The sequence below is a fragment of the Scyliorhinus torazame genome, chromosome 10 (assembly GCF_047496885.1).
Source record: "Scyliorhinus torazame isolate Kashiwa2021f chromosome 10, sScyTor2.1, whole genome shotgun sequence".
Taxonomy (NCBI): domain Eukaryota; kingdom Metazoa; phylum Chordata; class Chondrichthyes; order Carcharhiniformes; family Scyliorhinidae; genus Scyliorhinus; species Scyliorhinus torazame.
This window is the reverse complement of record NC_092716.1, coordinates 43223009-43249119: the sequence shown is the minus strand read 5'-3', so window position 1 is coordinate 43249119 and position 26111 is coordinate 43223009. Positions and strand designations below refer to the sequence as shown.

General features: G+C 47.6%; 1 protein-coding gene across 2 annotated transcripts in view; it reads right to left on the bottom strand.

Moving 5' to 3' along the window:
- The window catches only part of dbndd1 (dysbindin domain containing 1), a 60564-nt gene extending 39005 nt beyond the window's left edge, over positions 1 to 21559 (bottom strand). Inside the window, exon 1 of one of the 2 annotated variants that reach the window (XM_072518033.1) lies at positions 21088 to 21559. In XM_072518033.1, coding sequence (XP_072374134.1) covers positions 21088 to 21160 — 73 coding nt within the window. In that variant the 5' untranslated portion in view covers positions 21161 to 21559. The remainder of the gene's footprint in view (positions 1 to 21087) is intronic. The other variant, XM_072518032.1, reaches the window with a different exon arrangement.
- Positions 21560 to 26111: the final 4552 nt, after the last annotated feature.

Sequence of the window (26111 nt, the reverse complement as noted above, 5' to 3'; positions counted from 1 at the left end):
GTCTCTTGTGGGAAGGGGTTATAGAAGCCAGCAATAGCCCCTGGAGAGCTCAGGTGGGGGTCGTCAAGACCGGGGAAAAGTTCCGGATGGTGGTTGATTACAGCCAGACCATTAACCGCTTTACGCAACTCGATGCGTACCCCCTTCCCCGGATTGCAGACATGGTAAATCAGATCGCGCACTACCGCGTGTTCTCCATGGTGGATCTGAAGTCGGCATACCACCAGCTCCCAATCCGCCCGGAGGATCGCCACTACATGGCGTTTGAGGCAGATGGCCGCCTTTTCCATTTCCTCCGGGTCCCCTTTGGCATCACAAACGGGGTTTTGGTGTTCCAACGAGCAATGGACTGAATGGTGGACCAGTACGGGCTGCGGGCCACGTTTCCGTACTTGGACAATGTAACCATCTGCGGCCATGATCAGCAGGACCACGACGCCAACCTCCACCGATTTCTCCAAACCGCCCAAAAACTCAACCTCACCTACAACAAGGAGTTTTCCGCACAACCAGGCTAGCCATCCTCAGCTACATCATGGAAAACGGGGTCCTAGGGCCCAACCCTGACCGTATGCACCCCGTCCTCCAATTCCCTCTCCCTCACTGCCCCAAGGCCCTGAAGAGGTGACTTGGATTTTTCTATTACGCCCAGTGGGTCCCCCAGTATGCGGACAAAGCCCGCCCACTATTTTAAGGCCACCATTTTTCCACTGGCAGCCGAGGCTCGCCAGGCCTTCAACTGCATCAAGGCAGACATCGCCAAAGCCGCGATGCGCGCAGTGGACGAGTCCGTCCCCTTCCAGGTGGAGAGCGATGCCTCAGAGGTCCCTCTCGCCGCCACTCTTTACAAAGCAGGCAGACCGGTAGCGTTCTTTTCCTGCACCCTCACCACCTCGGAAATTCAACACTCCTCGGTCGAAAAAGAAGCCCAAGCCATCGTGGAAGCCGTACGGCACTGGAGGCACTACCTCGCTGGTAGGAGGTTTACCCTCATCACCGACCAACGATCGGTTGCCTTTATGTTTGACAATATGCAGCGGGGCAAGATCAAGAATGACAAGATCTTGAGGTGGAGGATCGAACTCTCCACCTATAACTACGATATAGTATATCGTCCTGGGAAGCTCAACGAGCCCCCAGATGCCCTGTCCCGCGGCACGTGCGCCAGCGCGCAAGATGACCGATTACATGCTATCCACGATGACCTCTGCCACCCGGCTCGCCCACTACATCAACCTGCCCTACTCCATCGAGGAGGTCAAAGCTGTAACCAGAGACTGCCAAATCTGCGCGGAGTGTAAACCGCACTTCTATCGACCAGATAAGGCCCACCTGGTAAAGGCGTCCCGGCCCTTTGAACACCTTAGTATCGATTTCAAAGGGCCCCTCCCCTCCAATAATCGCAACACGTACTTCCTGAACATCATAGACGAGTTCTCCCGTTTTCCGTTCGCCATTCCCTACCCCGATATGACCACTCCCACAGTCATCAAAGCCCTGCATAGTGTCCTCACCCTGTTCGGTTCCCCCAGCTATGTCCACAGTGACCGAGGCTCGTTGTTCATGAGCGACGAACCGCGTCAGTACCTGCTCAGTAAGGGCATCGCCTTGAGCAGGACTACCAGCTATAACCCCAGGGGAAACGGGCAGGTGGAGAGGGAGAACGCGACGGTCTGGAAGACCGTCCTACTGACCCTACGGTCCAGGTATCTCCCGGTTTCTCACTGGCAGGAGACCCTCCCCGATGCACTCCACTCTATTAGGTCCCTCCTTTGCACGGCCACAAACCAGACCCCTCATGACCGCTTGTTTGTTTTCCCTAGGGGAGCTACCTCAGCGGCCTCGCTTCCGCCCTGGCTGATGACACCGTGTCCAGTCCTCCTCCGAAAACATGTTCGGAGCCATAAGACCGAGTTAGGAAGCCACTGCGGTTTCCCCACCTGGCTGAACCAGATCAGTAGAGCATCAGGGCATGAAGATGTCTAGAAAAGTATACTTTTCTTTGCAAAGCTGCTAAAGACCCATGGGGAAAGTTTCAGACTCTCTTTCCCTCCTCCCTGCTGGGAGTCAAAATCAGGGTCTTACTCTCTGTTCTCTCCCTTCTCACTAATTGTAATCCCGTTTTCTATCCTCCCTCTAATTCCATACCCTTTACTTAATTTTCTCTTATGCTTCTCCATGTGATGCCTTGTCAAGGGTTTTTCAAAAGATCAGGTACAGTACATCTACCACATTTCTCCCAGTTAACACATGCTACTACCACAAACAAAGAATGGGTGAGGCTTATCATTCCTGACTGTTCATTTTGACAACTGTTCCGTCTACTTCTTTTCTCTTTACACATGGACTACAATGGCTTACCAATATTTACTGGTTTTATCTCGCTGTGATAGTGAACCGTCCATTGTGTTCCGCAATTACGGACACCTTGCGGCATTCTTACCTGGTCTGGCCGACATGTGACTCCAGATCCACAGCAACGTGGTTGACTCTTAACTGCTGCTCTCTGAATAGCCTAGCAACCCACTCAATTCAAAGGGCAGTCAGGGACAGGCAACAAATATTGGCCTAGACAGTGACGTCCCCATCCCATTCAAAACCTTTTTTTTTTTTAAATGTAAAATTGGGGAAGCTGTCCTTTGTAATGACATCCTACACCAAGTAAGGAAATCAAGATTTTCTTAAATTAAATCATGGAACATATAATTTGTCTGAAGTAATATCTTAAAATATTACCCAGTTAATTGCCACATTGTGTCAGCTGTGGCGCAGTTGGTAGCACTCTCACCATTGAATTACAAGGTTCTGCGTTCATGTCCCACACCTGAGCTGGAGCACAAACAAATCAAGTCTGACACTTGAGTGCAGTACCAAGGGAGCACTGCACTGTTGCAGGTGCCACCTTTAAGATCAGATATTAAATCTTCATTTTTGTTTTATAAATTTAGAGTACCCAATTCATTTGATATTTGTCAGCTAGGAGACAAGAAGATATCTTTTGTTTGTTAGACAGATTAATTGTCAATTCCAGCCCCCATCCGATTGCTTTTATTAATTTTTTAAAATTAATTTTACGGGATGTGGGCATCGCTGGTTAGGCCAGCATTTATTGCCCATCCCTGGTTGCCCTACAGAAGGCGATGGCGAGTTGCCTTCTTGAACTGCTGCAGCCCCTGAGGTGTAGGTACACCCACAGTGCTGTTAGGGAGGGAGTTCCAGGATGTTGCCCCAGTGACAGTGAAGGAACGGTGATATATTTCCAAATCTGGGTGGTCGGTGACTTGGAGGGGAACCTCCAACTGGCGGGGTTCCCAGGTATCTGCTGCTCTTGTCTTTCTCGATGCTAGTGGGCGTGGGTTTGGAAGGTGCTGTCTAAGGAACTTTGGTGAGTTACTGCAGTGCATCTGGAGAGCAACCAAGCGGGCTGCTTTGTCCTGGATGGTGTCGAGCTTCTTGAGTGTTGCTGGATCAGCACTTATCCAGGCAAGTGGGAGTATTCCATTACACTCTTTTTTTTTTTTTTTTTAAACCCTCCCCCGAACCTACGCAGCACTTCCCAGAGGTACTCCCACTCTACTCGGTCAAAGGCCTTCTCCGCGTCCATAGCTGCCACTATCTCCGCCTCTCCCTCCACCGATGGCATCATTATCACGTTTAAGAGCCGCCGCACATTGGTGTTTAGTTGCCTGCCCTTTACAAATCCCATCTGGTCCTCGTGAATCACCCCCGGGACACAGTCCTCGATCCTCGTAGCCAGCACTTTTGCCAGCAACTTAGCATCCACGTTGAGGAGCGAGATCGGCCTGTACGATCCACATTGCAGTGGGTCCTTGTCCCGCTTTAGGATCAAAGAAATTGTCGCATCTGACATTGTCGGGGGCAGGGTCTCTTCCTCCCTTGCCTCATTAAAGGTCCTCACTAGTAGCAGGGCCAACAGGTCTGCGTACTTCCTGTAGAACTCCACCGAGAACCCGTCTGGTCCCAGGACCTTCCCTGCCTGCATACTCCCCGACCCTTGCACAGCTCCTCCAACCCAATTGGTGCCCCCAAACCAGCCACCTCTTGCTCCTCCACCCTCGGGAATCTCAATTGGTCTAGGAATCGTCTCATCCCCTCTTCCCCCACTGGGGGCTGGGATCTGTACAGCTCCTCATAGAAGGCCTTGAATGCCTCGTTTATTTTTGTCGCACTCCGCACCGTGGCTCCCCTTCCATCCTTGACTCCCCTTATTTCCCTCGCTGCCATCCTCTTACGGAGCTGGTGTGCCAGCATCCGACTCGCCTTCTCCCCATCTTCGTAGGTCGCCCCCTGCACCTTCCTCCACTGTGCCTCTGCCTTTCCTGTGGTCAACAGATCAAACTCCGTCTGGAGACGTCGCCTTTCCCCCAAGTAATCCCTCCTCAGGGGCCTCCGCATATCTCCTGTCCATTCTTAAAATTTCCCCCACTAACCTCTCCCTTTCCATGCCCTCTATCTTCTCCCTATGAGCCCTAATGGAGATTAGCTCTCCCCTGATCACCGCCTCCCATACCACCCCCACCCGCACCTCCCCGTTGTCGTTGACCTCCAAGTACCTTTCGATGTATCCCCTCACCCTCCCACACACCACCTCATCTGCCAGCAGTCCCACATCCAACCGCCACAGCGGGCGTTGGTCCCTCTCCTCTCCCAACTCCAGTTCCACCCAGTGCGGAGCGTGATCTGAAACGGCTATGGCCGAATACTCCGTTCCCTCCACTTTCAGGATCAGCACCCTGCCCAGAACAAAAAAAATCTATCCAGGAGTAGGCTTTGTGCACGTGGGAGAAAAAAGAAAATTCCCTGGCCTGCGGGAATCCCCACCCATTATCAGGCCTCCTACCTCCAGGTCCGGAATGCTCCCCAACATGCGCTTCATGATTCCGGCATCATCCCAGCTCGGGGCGTATACATTTACCAATACCACCCACGTCCCCTGCAACTTACCATTCACCATCACATATCGCCCTCCGTTGTCCACTACGATATTCTTGGCCTCAAACGACATCCGCTTCCCCACCAATATTGCCACCCCTCCATTCTTTGCGTCCAGCCCTACCCACCTCTTTCTTAACCTGACCTGATCCGCCACCTTCAAATGTGTCTCTTGGAGCATGACCACGTCTGCCTTCAGTCCCTTTAAGTGTACGAACACTCGGGCCCTCTTTACCGGCCCATTCAGGCCCCTCACATTCCACGTTAACAGCCGGATTGGGAGGGCTCCCACACGTTATCAGCCGGATTGGGGGGGGGGGCTCCCACACATTATCAGCCGGATTGGGGGGGCTCCCATCCACCCCCCCCCCCCCCCACGCCGACTAGCCATCTTCCTTTCTAGGCCAGTCCCGTGTCCGCGCCGCCCTCACCCTCCCCCAGCCGGGAGACCCCCGCCCCGACCACCTCTTCTGTGTCCCATTCCCCTTCGGCCAGTGCAGCAGCAACCCTTTTTTCCTCCCTGCCACCCCCCCCCCCCACCCGCCCCCCCCCCTCCCCCCCGCTAGACCCGTGTCTAGCTTTTTTGCTCCCCCCCACATCACTCCCGTAAGTCAGCTGACACCGGCTTCCCCCGCCGTCCCATTGACCTCCCCGTGTGGGAATCTCCCAATCAGTATGCGTTCCTCCATTCCCCCTCCCGCCTTTCTTCCCTAGCGCGGGAAAAACCCTCGCTTTCCTAAGCCTACCCCACCCCCTCTGGCGCAGCTCCTGTCGCGGCCTTGTCTCTTTCCCCCCCCATCGCCATCCCCCCCTCTCCCCCAGTCCATGTAACATTTCCTGCGCGTGATTAACACCCTATATACAACAACCATCAAACATCAAACACCCCCCCACCCTCACAAACCCTCAGTTTGAGTTCAACTTTTCGGTTTGAATAAAAGGTCCACACCTCTTCAGGCGTTTCGAAATAATGGTGCTGATCCTTGTATGTGACCCACAATCGCGCTGGCTGCAGCATTCCGAATCTCACTCCTTTCCGGTGCAACACCGCCTTGGCCCGGTTGAAACCCGCTCTCCTCTTTGCAACCTCCGTGCTCCAGTCCGGGTATATTCGTATCTCTGCATTGTCCCACCTGCTGCTCCGCTCCTTCTTGGCCCATTTCAGGACCCTCTCTCTGTCCGTGAAACGGTGAAACCTCACCACAATCGCCCTTGGCGGCTCGTTAGCCTTGGGCCTCCTCGCCAGCACCCGGTGTGCCCCATCCAGCTCCAGAGGCCTCGAAGGGGCCTCCGCGCCCACCATCGCCTCGAGCATCGTGCTCACATATGCCCCAGCATCGGCCCCCTCGACTCCTTCAGGGAGACCCAGGATCCGCAGGTTCTTTCTCCTCGACCTGTTCTCCAGGTCTTCGAATCTTCCCGCCCACCTCTTGTGCAGCGCCTCGTGCTCCTCCACTCTCACCGCCAGGCCCAAGATCTCGTCCTCATTCTCACTGACTTTTTTCTGCACCTCCTGGATCTTGACCTCGTGGGCCTTCTGGGTCATCCCTAGTCCTTCAATCGCCGACAGCTTAGGCGCCAGCATCTCCTTGCGCAGCTCCTCGAAGCAGCGCTTGATGAACTCCTGCAGCTCCGGCCCGCACTCCGCTTTGTCCCCGGCCGCCGCCATTTTGCTTTTCTTCCCTCGCTTCTCCCGCTGCTCCAATGCCGCTTTTTTGGCCGTTTCACTTCTGGTCTGGTCCATAAAAGGTGAAGGGGGACCTCACTCTTCCCTTCCCCATGGGTCGTCTTCAAAAGAATTCCCGTTGGGGCTCCTCTAAAGAGCCCGAAAGTCCGTGAGCGGGAGCTGCCGAATCGTGCGGCTTAGCTCCGCATAGTCGCAACCGGAAGTCATTCCATTACACTCTTAACTTGCATCTTGTAGATGGTGGGTCAGGAGGTGAGCTACCTGCCGTAGGATTCCCAGTCTTTGATTTGCTCTGGGATCCACAGTATTAATGTGGCTAGTCCAGTTCAGTTTCTGATCAATGGTAACCCCAGGATGTTGATTGTGGGGATTCAGCAATGGTAATGCCACTGAATGTCAAGGGGCAATGATTAGATCCTCTCTGTAGGAGATGGTCATTACCTGGCACTTGTGTGGCATGAACATAACACTTCTCAGCCCAAGCCTGGATATTGTCCAGGTCTTGCTGTATATGGACATGGACTGCTTCATTATCTGAGGAGTCGCAAATGGTGCTGAACATTGTGCAGTCATCCACAAACATCCCCATTTCTGACCTTATGATGGAAGGGAGGTCATTGATAAAGCAGCTGAAGATGATTTTACCTAGGACACTACCCTGAGGAACTCCTGCTATGGTATGCTGGAGCTGAGATGATTGACCTCCTAACTACCACAACCATCTTCCTTTGTGGCAGGTTTGACTCCAGCCAGCAGAGAGTTTTCCTCCTGATTCCCATTGACTCCAGTTTTGCTAGGGCTCCTTGATGCCATACTTGGTTGCAGATGGATATAGATAGGTCGAGTCAAAAACTGGCAGATGGAGTATAATATGGGAAAATGTGAAGTTGTTCACTTTGGCAGGAAGAATAAAAAAGCATTACTTAAAATGGAGAAGGACTGCAGAATTCCACGGTGTGGATGGATCTAGGTGTCCTAGTGCACGAGTCACAAAAGGTTAGTCTACAGGTATAGCAAACAATTAAGAAGGTTAATGGAATACTATCCTTTATTACAAGAAGAATTGAACATAAAAGTAAGGATATGCTTCAGTTATATAGGGCATTGGTGAGACCACACCTTGAATACCCTGTGCAGTTTGGGTCTCCTCATTTAAGGAAGGATGTGAATGCGTGGGAGGCGGTTCGGAGAGGATTTACGAGATCAATATCTGGAATGAGCGGGTTGTCTTGTGAGGAAAGGTTGGACAGACTGGACTTGCATCCAATGGAGTTTAGAAGCGTGAGGGGTGACTGTATTGAAGTAAATAAATCTTAAGGTGGATGGTGGAAAGGATGTTTCCTCATGGGTAAGCCCAGAACTAGGGGGCATGGTTTAAAAATTAAGGGTCACCCTTTTCGGACAGAGATAGGGAGATTTTTTTCCTCAGACTTGTTGGACTTTGAAAGCGGTGGAGATGTGGTTCACTGAAAATTTTAAGGTGGAGGTAGATAATTCCAGTTAGGCAAGGGGTGGGGCGGGGACTAGTTGGAAATGTGGAACTGGAGACACAAACAGATCGGCCATGATATCATTGAATGGTGGAGCAGGCTCGAGGGGCTGAATGGTCTAATCTTTTCCTCTTTTGTATGTTCATAATTTAACCCTAGATATTTCCACACATATCTTCACATCCAGCCCTTGGATGCGGTAACTCCAGAGAGAAAAAGGTCCCGTGGATTGCAACACACTATTTGACCGGGCCTGTTGCTTCAGATGCAGCCAACACACTTACTTCATGCTGCCGACTTATTTAAATGTTTGTAGCAAGTGCTACCTTGCCAGAGCAGGGAGAACAAAATAGCAAGGGGACTGGTGCCAGTTCAAACTAGCCTGACCTACTTAAAGCTAGCCTACAATTCTTAAAGGGGGTGGTGCACTCTGGCTGGAGCAGGTGCCAGTACATTTAAAAGCTAGTTTATTAGAATAGAAAACATTACTGCTAGATAAGGATTTGTTTAATTGAACTGTGGTGTAGTGAATAAGGCAGACTTGAGATTTCCAGGAAGAGGCTTTTGGCTGTAAACGATTGAAAGATAAAAGATGTAGTGCTGCTTCGCCATTTAGAGAGCAGGCAGATAGGAAGGTGAGAAGACACAGATAAGAGCAAAGATTATGTGCAGAATAACCTGGGCTTTAGTCCGGAATGGAAATTACTGAAGGGGAAATATTATGTAAGGTTAGATAGTAAAGGGAGCCGGTCAAGAGAAAGAAGGCAGACTCAAGCCTGCTGAAGAGAGAAGAATGGTACAAAAGGAAACATCTTGTGCTTTGAAACTAAATCGGTGCAGCCAGAACTCGAGTGCTTACATGTCTTGGACGTTGATCTGTTGAACCTGCTTTGTCTGTAAATTGCTTCATTTCCTGAAGTAAGAAATGAAGGTATTAAACCTCTCCGAATTCTTTTGGCACTTAAATAAAAAGAAAATATCCAGGCAGCACGGTAGCGCAGTGGTTAGCCACTGCTGCCTCACTGCGCCGATGACCTGGGTTCGGTCCCGGCCCGTCTTGAGTTTGCACATTCTCCCAGTGTCTGCGAGGGTCTCACCCCCCAACAATATGCCTGGTAGGCGAATTGGCCACGCTAAATTGCCCCTTCATTGTAAAGAAAAGAAAACATCCATCTTTTTACCAACATGGCCAGGAGGCCCTCCAGACAATCCATTCAAAGGCACTAGACCATATTGTTGTGACGGCAAACGCCAGGAGTCTAGCCGTCAGGACCTGGATGCAGTGCCACAGAAGTTCAATGAGTGGCCAAGGTCAGTGAAATGGGTTTACAAATGCCACATCCAACTAACCGCACCACTAGCCTCACACATTGCTCAATGTACCAAGCCACTATCACTCCCCCTTCCAGCAGGTTGCCCTGCTATGTTGCCACTGCTCATTCTTCCTGTCGTGCTGTGGCAAACTACTGCACCCATGGCTGCAAGCAAGTGGCTTGTTCAGAAATGTTGATGTCAGGACAAAGTTCTTCATCATGTTGCCAGGCCAGTTCCTGTAGACTTCAGCAACTTTAAATGACTCTGGAACCACAAAACACTTCTCTATTCACAGCAAAAGCAAGTAGAAATAAATCAGCAATGAACTAGCAAAGGGGCTGGTTTAGCACTGGGCTAAAGAGCTGGCTTTTAAAGCAGACCAAGGCAGGCCAGCAGCATGGTTCAATTCCCGTAACAGCCTCCCTAAACAGGCGCCGGAATGTGGCGACTAGGGGCTTTTCACAGTAACTTCATTTGAAGCTTACTTGTGACAATAAGCAATTTTCATTTCATTTCTTTTGAATGTGTGTTGAGTTGTGCAAAGTTACGAGAGAGTGTTGGCTGGATGGCTGGATTCTAAAATGGCAGTGGTGGCATCAAATTGGTTACAATTTGCACATTTCCAACAGACATTCCCTGTCCTCTCACCAAAACGCCTTTTGTTGCTGCTAGCACCAGACGTGTGTGCGTATTATGAATGCAAAACACTCATGGCATTGAAAAAACAGGTGTTCAGTCACCACACATTGTGGTCAATAACTCCCAAGAGCTGTAGTTCAAGTCTCAGCACAATAAACATCTGCCTTTAGCGTGTTTAAAGGACCTGCACAGAACAGCTTGTGATTTACCAGCCATTTCAATGTTCCAGGTGTCCAAGTCCAACATCTTGTACCAGGCATGCTCATCTCCAACTGCTTAATCCCTTAAGTGAGAGATTTTAGCAAAAAGGCATTACTTGTGAACAAAAGTAAATCACTGCGGGTGCTGATAATCGGAAACAAGAACAGAAATGCTAGAAAAACTCAACAAGTTTGGCAGTCTCTGTGGAGAGAGAAGCAGAGTTAATGTTTTTGAGTCCATGCGACTCTTCTTCAGAACTGAAGAGAGGTAGAAATGTGGTGGGTTTGGTGCTGAAGAGATGGGTGGACCAGGTGGCACAAAACAGAAGGTTAGGGAGATTGACAGAGATGCCATGGACACCAAGACAATGCGAATGGGAATGGGAGCGTTAAAGATTGAGGCATTTGTTAATAGTGAGTATAAAGGTCAGATAGCAGACTGTGTTAATAGCAGAACAAGAGTTAGCACTCGCTGAAAGAAAAACTGAGGAACAAGTTATAGACTGGCACCTGTGGTAGGGAGAAAAAGGAAGTTGGGCAACATTGCAGCAAGTCGGGGACAGACATTTGGGCAGGAGACCAAGATGGTGAATTGAAATGGCAAGCAACAGGGAGGTCAGGGCTGTGATTGGGGACAGAGCAGTCCCAGCCTAAATTTTGTCTCCCCAATGTAGAGGAGATAGCATTGTGAGCAGTGAAGGCAGTAGACTAAATTGAAAGAAGTGCCTCTTGTGAATCTGGCTTTTATCCAGGATACTCACTGAAAGCTTGGGGTGGGCTGCAGGCCTCCATCTGTACAACTGTGTTGCCTTTTTGCCTGAAACCTAGGGTTGGATTTGGATATAAATACTGCACGTGTACCCAGTGTCAATGTCTTATCAATAACACAATGGCAATCACTTTGTCAAATGACCATTAGGGTATTGGTCCACCTAATTGAGAGATTGCTCTTCCAATTTGTTCCTAATTTTATTTGATTTAGTTTAATTGGTTGTTCATTTTGCTCCTAAAGAGTATAAATGGGGGCATTTCTGTTCTCAGAAACAAACACCAAAAATATAAATGGGGGACAGGTCCTGTAAAATCATAGGATGCTCTGGTTCTCAGACTTCCAAGATGCTTGAGTTTCTTTGAGGTTTCGTAGTTGCCTGAAGAATTTGTTGCTTAATCTTTGGATGCACTTCAGTCCCACGCTCCTGATCTTCGGGTACCCGGCAGAGAGGGAGGAGAGCCTCTTTGTGAACCTGAGCCTGGCCAAATTGACCATCAAAAGGTCAAGCAGTGGGCAATCAAAGGGTTCATCCATCCTGACTGTCTGCCTCTCTTTCATGACCACATTTGAAGCTGGGTGTCCCTGGAGAGGGAGTGGGCACCATGGGGGCTGGAGTGTTTTATCAACCCCTGTTAACACATTTTGATTTCTGATTCTGTTTTTTTGTTGCAGTTCCTCTTTAAGGAGCTGCCTCTTTAAATTGACTGATTTGATCTTTAGTTAATTTGTCCCTTTTATTTGTTAATTTGATGCCCAAAAGGGTATAAATGGGGACAGCTGGAACACTAAAGGGGAGGAGGAAGAACTGGGAGAGTTTATTATTGTGTTGGCGTGGAAATTAGTGTAGTTTAAGGCACAGGCTTTCTTCAGATGCGTTCTTCCTTTGTGTAAAATCATTGGAGCTAAGAGGCAGGACTTATTCATTTGTGCTGTGTTGAAATTCTTTGCCTACTCTTCAATTAAACATTCAAGGATCAGAGTAGTCCATTCAGCTTGCTAAAGCTAGTTCCTCTCTTATTCTTCTACCTCAGTCAACTGCATTCTAAACACCCAAGTTATGTTTTTTAAACAATTCAAATATGTCTTCCTGTTTTAACTAGCTGGATTGACTTTGAATTTTGGGCAAAAAGGCAGGTACAGATGGAGGTCCCCAGTCCATCCCAACCTGAATAAAAGCCAGTCTCAGGTACTCCCAATTGCTACTCCCAATGCAGAATGCTTGACTGTTTTGTGGAACACATTTTCCCTGTCTGCAAGCATAACCCTGACCTTACTATCACTTGCTGTTTCAATTCACCATCTTGCTCTTATGTACATTTCTGTCCTTGGCCACTGGCCCCCCTGTAACTTGTTCCTATGTTGGTGCTATCAGAGTGCACTGACCCTTGCTCTGCTATTAACACATGTTGCCATCTATCCTTTATGCCACTGTTAACACTCCCTTTGTCTTGTGTCCATAACATCTTTGTCAAATTCTTTCTGAGCTCCCACTTATCCCTGACCTATTTAACTCCAGCCCCTCTCTTCAGTATAAACCCTATCATGTTTCTACCTCCTTCAGCTCAGAGGAAGAGTCCTATTGGACTCAAAACGCTAACTGTTTCTCTCTTTGCAGATGCTGCCTGACCTGCAGAATTTTTCTGTTTTTATTTGATTTCCAGCATCTGCAGTATTTTGCTTTTGTTTGTGTTTAATTCACTGATGACTTTGAAGTGATTTGCTAAGTTTAGCTTGTACGTGTTCAATGAATATAGCTGATACCTTGTAATATTTTATGTACTTTGAAAAAGCCAACTTATTTAAAATGAAATGTTCATAAATTATACAAAGCAGAATTCCAGTGACCATTAGATATGAAGCTAGCAATAATCTTGCAAAGGGCCTATTTGAGTGAATGTATGTTGATTTCTTTGCTATGATCAATGACCATAACAAAACTTTGCCTGTTAGGCCTGTAATCTTTCACAACCTCCTGTCCCAACACTTCATAACAATTCACCTGTTGGGTGAATTGGACATTCTGAATTCTCCCTCCCTGTACCCGAACAGGTGCTGGAATGTGGCGACTGGGGGATTTTCACAGTAACTTCATTGCAGTGTAATGTAAGCCTACTTGTGACAATAAAGATTATTATTACTCTATCAGCAACAAAGATTTAATGAGCTGAAGTTTAGAGGATGGGTGGCTGATGTGATTTTGTTTCTTTGTTCTAGGGGCATGAATAGTGTTTGCAGTGTCAGCATTTATTGCTCACCCCTAACTGTGCTTGACTGGGTGCGGTGGTGAACTGCCTTGAACCACTGCAACCCACCTTCTGTAGGTAAACCCAAAGTACTGTTACGAAGGAGTTTCAGATATTTGACCCAGTGACCGTGAAGGAATACTGACATACTTCCAATTTAGGATGGTGTGTGACTTGGAGCAGAACTTGCAGGTGGTGGTATTCCCAGTTTGTCTCTGCCTTTGGCCTTCGAGGTGCTGGGAGGGCATGAATTTGGAAGGTGCTGTCAAACAAACCTCGCAGACTGTAACCCGTAGATGGTGCACGCTGCTGCCACTGTGCACCAGTGGTGGAGGAAGTGAATATTTAAGATTATGGATAGGGTGCCAATGAAGGGGACTGCTTCTTGAATGTTGTTGGAACTGCACTCTTCCAGGCAAGCAGAGTATTCCATCACACTCCTGACTTGTGCCTTGTAGATGACTACAGGCATTTGGGAGTCAGAAGGTGTTTCTCTTCTGGGAGAGTCTTGAAACAGAGGGCATAATCCCAGAATAAGGGGTTGCCCATTCAAGACAGGAGATGAATTTCTTCTTTGAGGGTAGTGAATTTGTGGAATTGTTTGCCACAGAGAGCTGTACAGGCTGGGTCGTTAAATGTGATCTGTGATCAAGGATAAATTAGAAAGATCTTTTAATCAGTAAGGAAATTGAGGATTATGGGAATAAGGCGGGAAAGTGGAGTTGTAAATTATCATATAATAATCTTTATTACTGTCACAAATAGGCTTACATTAACAGTGCAATGAAGTTAGAAGATCCCCTAGTCGCCACACTCCAGCACCTGTTCGAGTACACGGAGGGAGAATTTAGTCTTTCGGGACATGTACTCCGCACAGACAGTGACCCAGGCCAGGAATCGAACCTGCGACCCTGGCGCTGTGAAGCAACAGTGCTAACCACTGTGCTACTGTGCCACCCTAAATCAGTTAAGATCTCATGGAATGGCAGATCAGACTCGATGGGCCCATAGGCCTACTACACCTTATGATCTTACTCACCACAGGGTTGCTAGCCTCTGACCTACTCTTGTAACCACAGTGTTTATATGGCTAGACCAGTTACGTTTCTGATCAATGGCAATTCCCAGGATGTTGATAGTGGGGGATTTAGTGATGCTGTTGACTGTCAAGGGAGATCGTTTGAATCTTAATTTTAGAAAATGGTCATTGCCTGACACTTGTGTGACGTGAATGTAACTTGCCATTTAAGCCCAGACTGAATGTGTCCAGATCCTGTTGATATGGGCCTGGACTGCTTCAGTATCTGAGGAAATGCTGAATATTGTGCAATCAACAGTGAGCAACCCCACATCTGACATTATGAAGGTGAAGGTAGTTGTGTATAGGACACTATCCTAGTCAAAAGATGTGCAGATTAGGTGGATTGGCCATGCTAAATTGCCCCTTAGTGTGCAAGATGTACAAGTAAGGTGGGGTTATGGGGATAGGGTAAGGATGTGGGGATAGGGTAGTGTTGTGGGCCTAGGTAGGGTCGGTGTAGACCTGAGGGGCCGAATGCGCTCCTGCACAGTAGGAATTCTATTCTTACCTGAGGGACTACTGCAGTGATATCCTGGAATGATGAAAGTATGGGTGAGGCTTTCAATGCCAGAGGTAGGGGTGGAGACGAGTGATACAGAGTTAAAACGTCTTTGTAATGGAAAAGGCATCGGGAAACTCAGCTCAAGAGTCAAACTGGAATTGCCTCTAGTCTAATTCAACCTGATACAATTGCAAAAGAGGGGGAGTGGAGTTGATGTATGGAGTGTATGGAATTTGTGCAGTCGGCTGAATCCAATGGTTTCAATCTTCCTAATGTGTGGCTAGAGGAAACCACAATTTCTTGAAGACTGCCTGCCTGGCCACAACTCTAGCAGGCGTGGACAGTGCATTGGTTCACAGGTGTGCACATGCATGAACTCGGGGCATAGGGGGAAGTAAAACTGTTATATGGAAAAAGGGCATTTTCTCCCTGCATTCACTTATACAAGCAGAGATCAATGCTTGCATACCGCTATGGAGAATTCCATCTATTTGTGGCACTTTAGGCTGGATTCTCTGATTTGGAGACTATGTCCTGACGCCAGCGTGGGAACAATGGGGTTTTACGACCCAAATAACGGCGCAAAACGACCACCGATTCCCCCATCTGGTGGGGGGCTAGCAAGCACGCAGCTTACAGCACCCGGCTCTAGCTGCCGATACGGCTGGAGAATTGCCGGATCCGTGACCGTGCATGCGCACGGCGGTGGCCTGCAGCAGCCGCGCTGTGCAACATGGCGGCAGCCGCGCGCAGACCCGGCCTGCTGAATAGTGCCCCCCTTTGGCCTGGTTCGCCAGCCCTGGACCACCCCCCACCAGTGCCCCCAGCCCCTACCAAAGCCCCCCTGCCCGCGGATCGGCTCTCCCCCGACTGTGGCGGCGCTCGACTCAGTCCGCAGCCGCCACGCCGAATTCCCGACAAAAAATAGCATGAGAGACCCACGCCGTCGGGAACTCGGCCCGTCGAGGACAGAGCATCGTGGAGTGGGCCTCAGGTAACATCCGGCGTGCACCTAGAGTACACGTTTTCGAGGGGGTGGCGCATCGCAAAAGCAGCGCCGCCCCCGATTTCGGCACCAATGTGGATTCTCCAGCCGATCGCCGAATGCGATTTCGGTGTCGGAGACAGGTGAATCCCGCCCCTTGTCTCTTGCATAGCTAGATCCATATGTTATTCTTTTGTAATAGAATGTGTAGCTACCGATTTGTAATACTTTGTTAAAAGCTCTGTATAAATCAACTTGTAATATTCCCATGTCTCTCCTAATCTACCCCCTCCCCTGACACACACACACACACACACGAACTGGTGGCCCCAGCGTACAGTTCCACAGACACTAGTCAGGCAGCCAAGAAGGTGAGTAAGCAACAGATTACATTGCTTGTGATAAAGTTTGGCAGGTTGTGGGGAGGGCGGGTGCAGCTATAGTTAAATCCACTCTTCTAATTCTGCCTCCAACTTCCACATATGGATCTTCCAGCAAGAGGGGGGGGTTGTGGTGATATGCATCACTGTAAATACACAAGGGGTTAATGCAAATACACTAAGGCTAAGTAAACACTAGAGGGAGCACCAGAGACATCATTACATGCAGACATACAGCTAATGAACACACAGAATAGGACACGACCAATGGGCAGTCAAGACACCCAGAGGTGACACTACCACAAGGGGGCATTTACACAACCCATATATAAGGACAGGGCACACATGCTCTTTCTCTTTCCACAGGCGACACTCAGAGAGAAGGACAGGGGCAGATCAGAAGCATCACACCCACCACGTGGCTTAGAGCAGACTGGTTAGTTAGACTGAGTTACTATAGCAAGATTAGCAGGAGAGTCGAACTCAAGTAGGAGAATTGTTAACTATTCAATAAATGTGTTTAACCTATCTCCAAGTCTGAACCTTCCTTTGTCAGAGCATACATCAAGGAAGCAGCTTATGCTACATGAAGCATAACACAACATGGTTCCAGGAGTGCCTGTTGAATCTATATAGTTAAACTCAACATATCCATGACAACCAGCAACAGGACCCAGGCAAGATGATCGAGATTCCGGTTCCACAGCAGCTCAGGTACCACGGCAATCTCAGTGCAAACTGGCGTGCATTCAGGCAGAGATTTGAGATTTACCTGGTAGCGTCCGACCTAGATGGCATGGCGGATGCAGAGAAAATAAAGCTTCTGCTCACCATTGCGGGTGCAAGTGCAGCAGAAATCTTCAAGACCTTCAAGTACTCCAAAGGGAAAGACAAGAGAGACTTCCAGACCGTCTTGGATAAGTTTGAAAAATACTGCGAGGAAAACACAAAAGAGATCGGTAAAAGAGGCGGCAATACTCACCACGCGGCAAAGGTAGGCCTGCAACAGCAGCAAACAGCGATTTTGATTGGCGGCCATCTTGCGAAAGGAGCCGCACATGTGCAGTTCCCCAAAAGACGCGAATCGGCAAAACGGTGTTCTGTGCATGCGCAGTTGCGGAAAAGGCACAATGTAAAGGAAAAGCAATCTGTGCATGTGCAATCCATTTCTACGCTCTACGTCACAAGCGTCATGATGTCAGAGGCCCCGGACCACGCCCACTTAAAGGGGAAATGCCCGAAATTAAGGAAAAAAAATTTTAAGCCGTAAAACACAATTCTTTCACCTGGAACAACAGCACAATGCCTGAATTTTGACCAGTAGCTGAAAGTAACCTCCGCATAACCCTGCAACAAGCAGTTAGCACCGCCCAAAGAAATGATTTGGTCCTTGAAGACTACGACTTAGGCGTTGATTTCTTCTTTGGACATCGCAAGCACAATGACAGCTCCGACACAAAAAGTGATGATATGGTCCTTGAAGGCTACGATTCGGAATATGATTTCATCATTGGACGTGGCGACCTCAGTACCAAATCCGAACCGCAATGAGATTAGTTGTACAGTGAAGAATCCGACACAGACATGGACGAGTTGTTCGGATTTGAGGATGTACAGGATTTTGCTGCGGCCTGACGCCAAGTGAGAGAGCGGTACAAGCCCACAGAGAGCGGCCTGAAGCCAAGACACAGAGAGAGGTCCAAGCCCACAGAGAGCGGCCTGAAGCCAAGACACAGAGAGAGGTCCAAGCCCACAGAGAGCGGCCTGACGCCAAACCTGATGCACCACGAAGAGTGGTCCACGCACCACGAAGAGTCCCCGACTCCACACAGACAGCGGTCCACGCACCACGAAGAGTCCCCGACTCCGCGCAGAAAGCGATGACAGACTCCACAGCGAGACCACTGCACACCTCCACACAGAGAACACAGAAAGACTCCACAGTGAGACCACTGCACGACTCCGTTGAGAGCGCACAGATCGAGTCCACAGCGAGACCACTGCATGACTCCACACAGGGAACGATGCCAGATGCCACAGAGAGAGCGGTACAAGCCTCCACAGCGAGCTCGTTGACAGACTCCATGATGGAAGCAACGCAAGGCTCCAGTGCACAGTCCTTGCATGAACAAGACCATGAAGGTCTAGCAACCTATGAAAACAACAACAAAGACAACAGCAAGAAGCATACCAAAGGTGACGAATGTGATATAAAATAGTTACTTTAGAGATATTAGTTACTGTAATGTAGAGATAGGCCAGTCACATTCTGGTGAGTTCACAGACAAAGGATTTCAGACCGCATGGCAAAGCAAGGAGGAGGTGTGTCCACCAAAGGAGGAGAAAAGGATGCTGGGTAATAGGGGCCAGAGGAAGGGATTGGAAGTGAGCCAATCAGAATGTATGACCAGGTCAGGAGGGATATAGGATGACCTATGGGAATCATGTATGTGAAACTTGATACCATTTGAATTGATTTGCAGAGATCCCTTTGTCTCTTTGTTCATTCGCTTTCCGGGGTGTAGGAGACTGGATGTGTCTTATACCTCTGAGATGAATCAGGCTTGCAAGCCAAATAAAATAACTAATGCCGTACCTGCAAATCCATCTCGACTTTTATTGAGGCCAGACTGACGGGTAAAGAAATTTGGGATTTGTCAAAGGCACCAACGTCAACAACAAGCACAACAAAAACAACAACATTGGAACAACGACTGGTACGACATGGTACAACTCTGCAAATGCAGGACAATGTAACAGCACAGCTCCTAACACTGGCAAGAGTACAGCCATACCATGGCATGACAGCAAATCTCACCGATCCAAGTTTGCTCCACTACAAACAAGCAAACCAGCTTTCAAGGCAGATGACATACTGCATCAATATCACAATCACAAGAAACAGCCCAGGTCGGACAACACAGATGCCATACTGCATTGCTACCACAAGCGCAGAAAAAAAGAGTCCTAATCAGACAACAAAGTGATTTGACCATTTGCTCACATCCTGATGACTTCTTGGTTCTTTACGCACAGGGACACTGATGGCGTTTGCAAGGACATGACAATATCAACATCAACACTTCAATAACAAAACAAGAAAGCCACTTGACCATATAAATTCATGAACTTTGGACTCATACATATCATTTGGTATTGTATAATCATCACTGTCATCATAACTTGTACATGTCATCACTTATCTACCTATTTTGTTCAATTTTCTTTAACACAGTACAGAAAATATGGAACATGAAAAAAGGGGGCCTGTGGTGATATGCATCACTGTAAATACACAAGGGGTTAATGCAAATACATTAAGATTAAGTAAACACTAGAGGGAGCACCACAGACATCATTACCTGCATACAGCTAATGAACACACAGAATAGGACACGACCAGTGGGCAGTCAAGGCACCCAGAGGTGACACTACCACAAGGGGGCATTTACACAACCCATATAAAAGGACAGGGCACACATACTCTTTCTCTTTCCACAGGCGACACTCAAGAGAGAAGGACAGGGCCAGATCAGAAGCATCACACCCACCACGTGGCTTAGAGCAGACTGGTTAGTTAGACTGAGTTACTATAGCAAGATTAGCAGGAGAGTCAAACACAAGTAGGAGAATTGTTAACTATTCAATAAATGTGTTAAACCTATCTCCAAGTCTGAACCTTCCTCATCAAGGAAGCAGCTTATGCTACATGAAGAAGCATAACACAACAGGGGTCACAGGACAGTCATTGGAAATACAACCCAGAACTAATCTCCCTCCTGCCTATAATGTATTGTAATATTACTGATGTCTAGCATTCCGCTAATCATTTACTGGCTCAGTGAGTTTTGTCAGTGAGTATCTGAACCGCACAGAAAATGAATCCTAGAATTGGACTGGGTTTAATTAGTTGGGTATAGCTTGAATGGTTCCAAACTGCCTCAGTAGCCGTGGGTTAAAGGAGGAGAAAATCAGCCAACATTCCTCTTGGGTCTTGCCATGTACCTGTCTGGAAATGCGGTGAGGATGGGATTTGGTCCCGCTACGGTGGCCCATGTCTCTACCCTTAATCAAAGTTCAGAAAAATAAGGGCAGAGTACTCGAGGCTGATAGTGGCGTTTATGGAACCATAACCCGAGCAAGGAATCAGGAAAGAGAATATTGATCGAGATAACACGTCCCTTCTCCCCGCCCCCACACACCCCGCCCCTACCATGGTTTCCTGATTAACTTGTTCAGTCCATATATTGTAGTCAACATGGTAGTTACAAAAAAAAACGCGCTGAATTAAACATTTTTAAGAAGTGAACGCCGCAAAGAGTAGGATTAAAGTTGCAGATGCTGTAATGCCGTGTAAGGTATAATATTCCCTCAGTAGTGTGTTATTTGTAAATTGTCAGTGATGCACTCACTGAATTATAAAGAGTAGTTTTTGGGATTAAATCTTGGCAATTATTGTTTGAAATTGTAAAAAAAAACATTATATATGGATAATATTTAAATATTTAAACAAGCCATTGAACATTAAATACACAGCTCAATGTTAGGCTATCATTAGGAATAAGTTTATGTTAGTAGTAGTTTTGTAATAAGTGAACATTGAAAGATGCAATGTAACTGGTTAGATGAACAATACTCTCGTTTTGGCCGCTCGCGAAACCGATAAGATAAATTGTTTCTGTGTTAAAAATATTCTTGACTTTAGTCCCAATCAGTGCAAAAATCGCAATTTCAATCACGGTGATGTGCAACATGTTCACCCACCTCTGCAGGTTACAAAGAATTTCCAGTAAAGGGTTAACTCTTTTTGTGTGTGTGTGTGTGTGCAAGATGTTTCTTACCCTGAGCCACTGCCCCTCCTTGTTTCTCCATCCAGACAGTCTGACTCGATCCCACCTTCTTGCAAGACACCATTGAGGGGAAAAGAGAAAAAGGCGAGCCCGTAAGAACACAGCTGTAGTGCCAACGATCAACAGCACCCGGAGCTCAAAGGCAGCATCTCATTTCAAAATCTGAGCATTGCGCCAGCACACACACACGAAACAATGCAATGCAAGCATATCAGATTGCAAATTGGGAGATTACAGTGCAAAGTAAGCATTGCATTGCAAATGAGGACGAGAGACTGCAGACAGTCTCTGGCTGTCAGCCCAGAGAAACTGACTGGGGTGTACCATTCAACACGCCAGCTAGCTCACTCAGTGAATCACATAATTCCTCACCGGTATTGGCAACAAAAACTGAATGAATTTAGTGACACATCGCGGTGTCGTACAGAAATGGGGGAAATGCTTGCAGATTTTCAACATTAAAAAAGAAACGGATCTCAATAATTCATATGGACTACACCATCTTTTGTTGCAACGTCCCACGGGGATTTTTCTTTTTTGCCCTCTTCAGCTTTTTCTGACTTTCTCTTCTCCCTCTCTTCTCCCGTTAAAGATATTAAGGTGTGATCAGCGGAGCGTATGATCAGAGGTCATCCCATATCGCAATTAGAGCTGAAAGTCATGCACACTGTTTTCAATTGCCAGTGAAACATTTTATTTAAAATGCTCAATTTATTTCAGGGCTAGTGCTATATTATAAAGTAGTGCCCTGGAGGAATGAGCATCACCATTCTACAAATAGCACTTTGGATAGATTGTATGTGAACTCTGAACTATCCAGTGAGCAGGTATAGTTATAATTGATTGTATAAGGTCTATTGAGGAGGAGGTTTGGAAACCTGTTAGAACATGAAGTGTCTTGGAACATGTAATGTCAATCTCTACCCCCATTTCATCCTTTTCTCCTACAAAAGAATTACTGTAAAGACTGTTTTATATTGCTGCACTTGTATTAAATGCAAATATCGCTAGAGGACCATAGGCTGCTCTCCCCTTTGGGAACTCTGCGCAAAGGGTGGGGGTGGGAGGGCCTCCGTTCCCAGGGGGGCCGCCGATGGGGGGCCAGAATCGGTCGTCCCCGTGCCCGTTTCGCGCCATCGTGAAACGCAACAAGTTCACGACGGCACAAACACTTGGGGTCCATTTTGGAGAATTGCCCCCCACATGTAGGCCAGACCAGGTAAGGATGGCAGATTTCCTTCCCTAAAGGAGACTTAATAGAGGCATACAAAATGATCAGGGGGTTGGATAAGGTGGACAGTGAGAGCCTTCTCCCGCGGATGGATATGGCTGGCACGAGGGGACATAACTTTAAACTGAGGGGTAATAGATATAGGACAGAGGTCAGAGGTAGGTTCTTTACGCAAAGAGTAGTGAGGCCGTGGAATGCCCTACCTGCTACAGTGGTGAACTCGCCAACATTGAGGGCATTTAAAAGTTTATTGGATAAACATATGGATGATAATGGCATAGTGTAGGTTAGATGGCTTTTGTTTCGGTGCAACATCGTGGGCCGAAGAGCCTGTACTGCGCTGTATTGTTCTATGTTCTATGTTCTATTTAGCTCATATTGGATGTTGTGTAACCTTTCATTCCTTGACTGTTCAAAAATCTATCTATCTTTACCTTAAAAACATTTAACGAGGTAGCCTCAGCTGCTTCACTGGGCAGGGAATTCCACAGATTCACCACCCTATGGGTGAAGAAGTTACTCCTCAACTCAGTCCCAAATCTGCTCCCCCTTATTTTGAGGCTATGCCCCCTAATTCTAATATCACCCGCCAGTGGAAACAACCTCCCTGCTTCTATCCTATCTATTCCCTTCATAATTTTAGATGTTTCTATAGGATCCCCCTCATTCTTCTAAATTCCAATGAGTATAGTCCCAGTTTACTTAGTCTCTCCTCATAAGCCAATCATCTCAACTCCAGAATCAACCTCATGAATCTCCTCTGCACACCCTCCAGTGGCAGTACATCCTTTCTCAAGTAAGGAGACCAAAATTGTACACAGTCCAGGTGCAACATAACCTCCCTGCTTTTAAACTTCATCCCTCTAGCAATGCAAGATAGAATTCAATTTGCCTTCTTAATTACTTGCTCACCTGCAAACCAACTTTTTACGATTCATGCACAAGGACACCCAGGTCCCTCTGCACAGCAGCAGGCTACAATGTTTTACCATTTAAATGTTATTCCTACCAAAATGGATGATCTCACATTTATCAACATTGAACTCCATCTGCCAGACCCTTGCCCACTCAGTAAACTATCTACATCCCTCTGCAGACTTTCAGTCTCCTCTGCACACTTGGCTCTACCACTGATCCTAGTCTCACTAACAAACTTTGACACATTACACTTGGTCCCCAACTCCTGATCATCTATGTAAATTGTAAACAATTAGTACATACATAGAACATACAGTGAGAAAGAGGCCAGTTGGCCCATTGAGTCTGCACCAACCCACTTAAGCCCTCACTTCCACCCTATTCCCATAACCCAATAAGCCCTCCTAACTTTTCTGGTCCCTAAGGGCAATTTATCATGGCCAATCTACCTAACCTGCAGGTCTTTGGACTGTGGGAGGAAACGGAGCACTCGGAGGAAACCCACGCAGATACGGGGAGAATGTGCACCCTCCGCACAGACAGTGACCCAGTGGGGAATTGAACCTGGGACCCTGGCGCTGTGAAGCCACAGTGCCTAGCCACGTGTCCTGCCCACGGACAGCAATACTGATCCTTGAAGCACACCACTAGTCACTGATAGCCAAACAGAAAAACACCCATTTATCCCCGCTCTTTGCTTTCCAGCAGTTAACCAATCCTCTACCAATGCTAATATATTACCCGTAACACCATGTGCCTTGATCTTATGCAGCAGCCTTTTGTGCGGCACCTTGTCGAATGCTTCTGGAAATCCAGGTACACCACTTCCATTGGTTCCCGTTGTCCACCGCGCTCCTAATGTCCTCAAAGAATTCCACTAAATTAATCAAACATGACCTGCCTTTCATGAACCCATGCTGCGTCTGCCCAATGGGACAATTTCTATCAGATGTCTCACTATATCCTCCTAAACGATAGATTCAAGCATTTCCCCCACTACAGAAGTTAAGCCAACCAGTGTTCCAAGTCACCCTTCTGTAGTTTTAATATTTAATCCTCATATCAGCAGGGTTCTTAACACTCATCGACGCACATTTGAGATAAATGAAGAAAAAAACAATATGATCACAGGTAGTAATTATTTCAGTCTTTTTCGTAGCAGGCCTATAGTTTCTTTGATGAATTAATGCTTTGGCTGGAGTAGAGGGTCCTCAGTAAACTGCAAGGCTCTTTCTAGTTGAATTGCCATGAAGTTTGCTCTCAGGTGAACTTGAAGATGGAATAATGCTTTGTCAAAGCATTGACGAAGAGTCATCCAGACTCAACGTTAGCTCTGTTCTTTCTCCACAGAAGCTGTCAGACCCACTGAGATTTTCCAGCATTTTCTGTTTTTGTTTCATAGTCCAGCATCTGCAGTAATTTGCTTTCATATTATTGAAGTTGGAATAGATTGGGGGGTGGGGGGACAGTCTCCCACTTTCAATGTTTACCGTTGCTACACGGTTGTTTTGCAATTAGTTTGATGGCTTTTCATACGGTGCTTCTGATCTGCGCAGCTATTTTTTTTTTAAAACAGGTAACAAATATGGCTGCCTTAATCATGTGACCAATTATGAACTCAAAGTCCTTCGTCCATAAAGGTAGCAGGTTGTTTTCACATCACTGGCCTTTTCCACAATTTTGCGACAGCCACAGCCGTAATTGAATGACCCCATTTAAGTTAAATTACCCTTTTGTAGACCTTTCAGATAAGGCATTGAGTTTTGTTGTTTTTATGGCCAAGGGTGAAGTAGAAAGAGTGAGTCAGCTGGTGTGTGATAGTCTTGTTCTGTTGATAGTTAATTCTTAACAAAGGAACTTGTGAATTTCACAGCTGGCAGTAATTGTCCATATTTTAATGAGGTAAACACTTGAATTTCAGATCTTTCTGTCTTCCAAAATCTATGGTATGTTTGTTGCCAACCATCTGCAAAGCTGTTGTGTCCGTTTTAAAAATATAGTTGTAAAACTTGTAAATCGTCATGTCTATATTGGGCATTGCAGTGAATTGTGGGTATCGAGTGAATTGCAGGATTTTAGCCAAGCCCCAGTGAAAGTGCAGCAATATATTTACAGATCAGACTGTGTAATTTGAAGATGTTGGTGTTCCCATACGCTGCTGCTCTCGGCCTACTTGCAGATAAAAATTGGAAGAGTTGTTGAAAAAGCATGGAGAGTTGCTGCAGTGAATCTTGCACTCTGCAACCTCTGCACTGTTGGTGGAGGAAGTAATGTTTATCTGGCAGGTGGAGTGCTGATCAAGCGAACTGCTTCCTCCTGGATGATGTTGGACTTCTTGAGCATTGATGAAGCAGAATTCATCCAGGCAAGTGGACAGTATTCAATCACAATTCTGACTTGTGCTTTGTGGATGGTGGAATGACTTTGGGGGAGTCATGAGGTGAATGACTCACTGCAGAATACACAGCCTCTGATGTGCTCTCTTAGCATAGTGGGCGGGATTCTCTCATTCCGGGACCGGGCCGGTGAATCCCCGCAACCGGCGCGCGTTGCGCCACGCCGCCGGGACGCGATTCTCCGTAGACCGGAGAATTGGCGCAATTGGCACCGGCGGGGTTGGCGCGGCACTGGTCGGAGGCCGCTATACGGGGCCTCCCCGCCGATTCTCGGCCCAGGATGGGCCGAGCGGCCATCGTAAAAAAACCGTGTCTCGCCGGCGCCGTTCACACCTGCTCTCAGCTGGTGGGACCTTGGCGTTGAATGGTCCGGGTGGCAGCCTGGGGGGGGGGGGGGGGGAGGGTGATCCAACCCTGGGGGGAGCCTCCGATGTGGCCTGGCCCGCGATCAAGGCCCACCGATTAGCAGG